This window comes from Arachis duranensis, chromosome 10 (genome assembly GCF_000817695.3).
Source record: "Arachis duranensis cultivar V14167 chromosome 10, aradu.V14167.gnm2.J7QH, whole genome shotgun sequence".
NCBI classification, from domain to species: Eukaryota; Viridiplantae; Streptophyta; class Magnoliopsida; order Fabales; family Fabaceae; genus Arachis; species Arachis duranensis.
The window spans coordinates 1,144,339-1,150,401 of record NC_029781.3 but is presented as its reverse complement, the minus strand read 5'-3'; the positions used below and the strand labels follow the sequence as shown (position 1 = coordinate 1,150,401).

Genomic DNA, 6,063 nt, shown 5'->3' with positions numbered 1-6,063 from the left:
TCTTTTCTTAACTTATTATTATTTGTATTTCCTTAATTACGTAAAATTTTAAGAAATATTAAATTAAATTATGCTCGTTGAATTTTTTAAATAATCATTTTTTATAAAAAGAAATAAGTAACAAAGGTTTTCATAAAAAAATAAAAATCTGCAAACTCAAAAGTAAAAATTCTCAATATTATTGATTTTATATAAAAAAAAAGACTTTATTAGATAAACAATGATTTTTGTGAACAATAGATTTTAAAATTGGTCCAATAAAGTAAAAACACACTACACTCCTAAATTACCCACCTAAATTTTGATAATTGATATTAGGATAATCATCCGCACACCAAATAAATTAAACATCCGATATATTCATTATATTCACATTGTTTAGTATTTTTATTGTCTACATATACTTTAAAAAAAAAAACAGTATATTGTTGGATATTTTCATGTCTATCAAATCGTATTTTTACCAGTAATTTTTTATATAACACAAAAAATACAAAAAAAATATTGTAGTTTAATGGCTAAAGAGTTCACAAAGTTATGGTTTGATTCCATTCTTTAAGTTATCTTACCTAAAATTATCAAATAATATTTAACTTCCATTACATCCCATATTACCAGTAATCTTTACATGAACATGAACCATCTCTAAAATGGTGGAATCTACTACGATCCCTGATAACAATCTCTCTATCATAAACCTTTGATATGAGTTTTATAGCCATATGACAATCTGCACAAACCCTCAAGTTCTTTATGACCCTAATTGGGGTCCCTGGTGGTGTATTTAGGATCATAAAAGCGATTGCCACCTTTTCACTGTGATAAGACAAAGCTTGCTCCTTCTCCTCTTCCTCTATGTCTGCAAGTACATTTGCAGTGTGAGGAACATAACCTTCTAACTTTAGCAACTCTGTGATTTTCTCTAACAGTGCATATACATCCTTACTCCGAGGATGAGACCTATCGCCCATAGTAAACTCATAAACCCGATTTCCCAACTCCACCATGCTATAGCCAGGTGTTTTCCTAACACCATCCTCTAGCATTGATCTTCTTACTGTTTGTACATCCGACCAACGGCGTTCGGCCGCATAAATATTCGAGAGAAGCACATAGTCGCCGCTGTGTTTAGGCTCTAACTTCAAAAGGTGTGATCTAGCTATCTCCCCTAGGGCTAAATGACCATGGATTGTGCATGCTCCCAATAAGGTCCTCCAAATAACAGAATTTGGCTGCATTGGCATGTTCTGAATATATTCATATGCTTGTTTCACTAAACCTGCCCTACTCAGCAGGTCCACCATGCAGCCATAGTGTTCTATCCTTGGCATGATTCCATATTCATCTTTCATCCTTCTAAAGTAATTAAACCCTTCATTCAACATTCCACAGTGGCTGCAAGCATACAAGACACCAACAAAAGTAATCTCACTAGGCTTAACTCTTTGTTCTTCCATCTCTTTGAAAAACTCAAGTGCTTCCTCCCCAAAGCCATTCACTGCCAAGCCAACAATCAAAGAAGTAAAAGAAACCACATTCCTTTCTCTCATCTCGCCAAAAACTTGTTTCGCCTCCCTGATGCTCCCACACTTGGCATAAAAGTCCAGCAGTGAATTGTTCACATGCATGTTCTCTGTCAATCCTACCTTTAACAAGAACACATGAACCCTACATCCTAATTCTAAAGCTCCAAGTTCAGCACAAGCAGATAAAAGGCTAACCACAGTGAACCCATCCGGCTCCAGTCCCTCCATGTTCATCTCCCTGAATAGTGTCAAGGCCTCACTAGGCCTGCCATTAAGAGCAAACCCATTAATCACAGAATTCCAAGCCACAAGATCTCTTTCCACCATTGACTCAAACACCTTGTGTGCGCTTTCTGTGTCGCCACAAACAGCGTACATGTGAAGCAAACCGTTCTGAACAAACACCAAAGACTCAAACCCTTTTCTCACTGTAACTGAATGTATAGCTTCCCCTTCTCTAACATTCAAAGACTTGGCAACAGCCTTTAGAAGAAAAGGGTAAGTGTGAGTGTCAGGGTCAACACAAGACGCCGACATTTTACGGTAGAAATGAAGTGCAGGACTTGGGTCATCGCTTTCAGCATAACCCCTTATCATGGTGTTCCAAGTGAACACATTTGGGTCATGCAATACAGCAAACACATGGTAGGCATAAGACATGGGTGCAGAGAAAGATACAATAGTAAAAATGAGATGCTTGCCCATGTCAGGGTTGTTGAGTGGGACACCATGCCTAATGGAAAATGCATGGATTTGCCTTAGTTTGGATATGGAAGATGCCCAAAACTGCAATAGAGCAATGCATTTTGTGACAATATGGGGTACTGGGTTCTGTGTGGCAGTTGTTGATGATGATGATAAGAAGGTTGAGGAACATAGGTGGATTTTGGGGTCCAACGGCTGAGATGTGTGCACCAATGAGGAGAGCTTTGAGTATAGTCTCATGTTACATGGTACAATACCACAACATGCTAAGGATTTGATATGTTAATGTTAATGTACGCTTAGATCGAATCTATATTGTGCAATGTGTAACGTGAATATAGTGCTGCCTCCTCTTTTAAGAGAATACAAAATACAAACGTAGTCTTATATAGCATAAACGCATAATAATAGTAGGGTTTGGATTCTGTTAACAAATACTCAATATATATATGAAAATGAAATTTTCAAACTTGAAGCAAAATGGCATAAGATTATATAATTCGAGTTATTAAGGCATTGAGCAAGTGATATATTTTCACACTAATGATCATAAGTTGAATAAGAAATATAAGGCACTGGATTACACTTTCAATAAAAATAAAATAAAAAGAAGAGTTGGAATAAAAATAACATAAAAAGAAGCAGAGTCAATCAAATATTTCCCACTGAGACTTAGTCGACGAAGGAGGATGATCAAAGGTCTCCCAGTTGGTTGTAACAACAACATGCTTTATTCTTGCATTAGATATCTTAAGTGCATCCAATGTAATGTTTCAACACATTTCTGCACTTTCTTTTCCTGAAAATATGTAACCATCAAATTTAGCATATAAATCATCATTCCTCTTGAACTTGTGTGATAATAAAGAATGGAATTAAATACCTGAACACTTTTTTGTGCAGAAACATCTCCTTCTGTAGAAATGCTTTTTAACTTGATTGCTTGTCCCATAAGCATCTCAATTAGTGTCGAAATCTGAATTTCAGGTACTGTGTCCCCATTCGAAATGGACTTGTCAATTGCAGACACCTATAGATCAGGGAAACAGAAACAAATTGAGTTATATGTGTGTTCATTATGCATTAATGAGAGGGACTTATTATAGGGGGTTGTGCTCTCTATAAATTTTAACATGGCCTAATCAAATCAAAATAGACATACAATGAAGACCATTAAACGTCTTAACCTACATAATTTGTGAGCATAATTCAACTTCCCTGTGTCCCCCAAATTATGAAAGGTTGCATAGGTATGTACCTGTCGTGCGAGGTGGTCGAGTTGGAGGGTAATATTGTTGATGAGCTTGTGTGCAGTGACAGCTAAGATAGAGTGAGGCTGAAATTGGAGCAGCCATCAAACTATGAGGAAATGAAATGAAAACACTCAAACTGGGAAGAATAAGAACTATAATGCAACCTATGGTAATTGTTTGCTTAGTGGTTAAAATAGACACATTGGAGTATGAGAACCCTATTTGTGAATTTAGTTTTTGTTTTTGTAGTAGTAGTTGTAGTTGGTTCATGTGTTGATTAATTATTAGTTTCCGTGATGGGGACATGTAATGTTAAGATTTGTTAATAGCATCTAACAACTTGCAGTCAAGTTGTTATAACGAATGAAAGTGATTTACTTCTTGACCAAAGAGAAATATTCTTAGGTCCTAAGAAATGCCTTCCTTCTATTTTAAGTTTTTAGCAAATGAATTTATGTTTGAAGAGTATATTACTAGACAAGAATCAATTAGTGACACTTCTACCATTTTTAGTAGTAACGACAAAGCGGTGTGTCAGCTATAATAATCTGTTGAGAGAGGTGCTTTGTTGGAATATGGATGGCTGCTAAATTAGGGTTCAGACGGAAATTGTGTTTGACATGTCTGCTGAAAAATGATATGATAAGCTACCATTGAGATAATCCACAAAAACATGAAGGAAACTCAAGTTGCTATTTGAACCCTACTAGTTAAACTAAAATCTCTCCATAAGTACGATTAAAAATGATACGACACAATACTAATCTATGACGCAAGTGATCACGATCTATTTGTCAACAGCATCCTTTTTTTTTTCTATTTTAGGACTTTATCCATTTTTGGAGGCAATGTACCAAAGTCCAAGACAGGGCCACAGAGTAGCAACTAGGAAGGGCCTCCTCGTTAGCAAAGCCTAAAAGAACTTGGAAAAATAAAAACGCATAAACTCGTGCTTTTATGTGCTTTTACCTGCAAAATCAAGCATATTTAAAAAAATCGTTACAGATTAATATCCTCTCTGAAATATTTTACAGCAAAATTGAATCCTCTTCATCCTATTTCATCTCCACTTAACAACAACCTATGAGTATATTTGATCAACCCAACAAAGTGGCATCCAAACCCCAATACTACAATCAAGTTATGTTGCTCTATAATCAAGGAAAAGACGTAACTTTTGTATAAGCATCTCACGGGTACCAAAAGCTGGTTTCCCATTGGTGATCCAGTCCTTCTCAAGAAGGCTTGCTTTAGCACCAGCTAACATCTCATCATGGAATGCTGATACTATTTGGTATATTGAAGTCCTTAGAACATCAGCAATAACATAAGCTTTTGAGTTTACTGGGCCACTTCTTCTTTTACCAGATGAAACATCCACCCTTCCACCGTTCATTGTTGCCCATCTGATACCGGCAGGTCCCAATAGCTGGTGCGGGGACTGCAGGTTTGTTTTCTTTCCCATGAAATTTTCAACAGCTAGAAGACATGATATCAACGTTGAAATTACGGCAGCATTACTCCCAGAGAGCTGAGCAACCCCAAACTTATCTTCTTTGCGTGAACAGGCAGTCAGTGAGGCAACAGATCTTGAACACCACGTGTAAAGCTGCATATAAGTAACACAAGGTCTTAATATGTCGCGTGCAAATTCACAATGCTGAGTTAAGTGAACTTTGTTACTAGCGGTCATGATTAGTGATTACTAAATGGCAACTGATGACACTGGTCATTTGTGCACATTTACACACCCAAAACAGAAACATGAAATGGTCGTGCACTCGTGCTATCCACCTTTAACCACTTGCAATTTCCTTATCAATTTTCGCAGAATGGAAGGTAGGTAGCTAGTAGTGATCAGACTTCGTGGAGTCAGGTCACAAATCCTATTTCTATGTAATTCTAAAGTGGCACATGTCTCTATACACCTCTTTCCAAAATTGTGTATGTTGGCTCCACAACTTCTAAATAAGTTTCAACTTTCAACCATACTAGATAAAAACTTAAGATAAAGTAAAGAGGGCCAAAAAACACTGTAACATTGTGAATGCGGCAGGCATATACAATCCAAGATTCCTGACTTTTTGGGTAACATACCAATTTATGAAGTTTATAATAAGCCTTTTAAGGTTTTTGTTACTTAAGTTTAAAAATTCAGTGTAATCACAAGAGCTGCCAAAACTTTCTAGTTAAACAAAGAACAAAATTAAATGAACTAGCAAATCTTTCTAGTAAAAAATATAAATATAGTTAGATATGCCCATACCTGGAGAAGCTGCAATTGTTCTAAGCACTTTGAATCAAGTAGTGAATCAGTTGGAGATGATAGCTGATTCGATAGCTGTGCAGGTTTGTCAACAGAATTTCCCATGCCTTCACTTAATATTGTGGCAAGTTGCTCCAGTGGCTTCAAGCACACAGCGATTACTCTTTTGTAAGTCTCACCAGTTTCTTCAAAAAATGCTGCACGCCTCCAAGTGTCAACATTTTTCTCGCAAACCATACAGAGATCAAGATACGCAAGATAGCGTAGAAGAGATGTTGGATCACTCTCCTCCAAAGCTAAAAGGAGATGTTCA

At 36.5% G+C, this 6,063-nt stretch overlaps 1 protein-coding gene, 1 long non-coding RNA gene and 1 other non-coding gene across 3 annotated transcripts in view; all 3 read right to left on the bottom strand.

The window, feature by feature from the left end:
* Positions 1–609: 609 nt before the first annotated feature.
* LOC127739581 (pentatricopeptide repeat-containing protein At4g21065-like) lies at positions 610–2,629 on the bottom strand. The gene has a single exon (XM_052255302.1). It carries the CDS (start codon positions 2,469–2,471, stop codon positions 612–614), a length of 1,860 nt encoding a protein of 619 aa, XP_052111262.1. The 5' UTR covers positions 2,472–2,629; the 3' UTR covers positions 610–611.
* A 147-nt stretch (positions 2,630–2,776) lies between these two features.
* On the bottom strand, positions 2,777–3,654 carry LOC107468104 (uncharacterized). Its single transcript, XR_008003989.1, has 3 exons — positions 3,490–3,654; positions 3,115–3,261; positions 2,777–3,030 (listed from the first exon to the last, which is right to left on the bottom strand). It is a non-coding gene; the product is annotated as an uncharacterized LOC107468104 (long non-coding RNA).
* A 698-nt stretch (positions 3,655–4,352) lies between these two features.
* Positions 4,353–6,063, bottom strand: part of LOC107468058 (uncharacterized) — a 2,664-nt gene continuing 953 nt past the window's right edge. Inside the window, exons 4-5 of the transcript XR_002369123.2 lie at positions 5,751–6,056; positions 4,353–5,093 (exon numbers count right to left, since the gene is read on the bottom strand). This is a non-coding gene — a transcript (uncharacterized LOC107468058). The remainder of the gene's footprint in view (positions 5,094–5,750; positions 6,057–6,063) is intronic.

What these genes read in the sequence shown, in the direction of transcription:
- LOC127739581 (XM_052255302.1), bottom strand. Translation starts at nt 2,471, where the DNA reads ATGAGACTATACTCAAAGCTCTCCTCATTGGTGCACACATCTCAGCCG.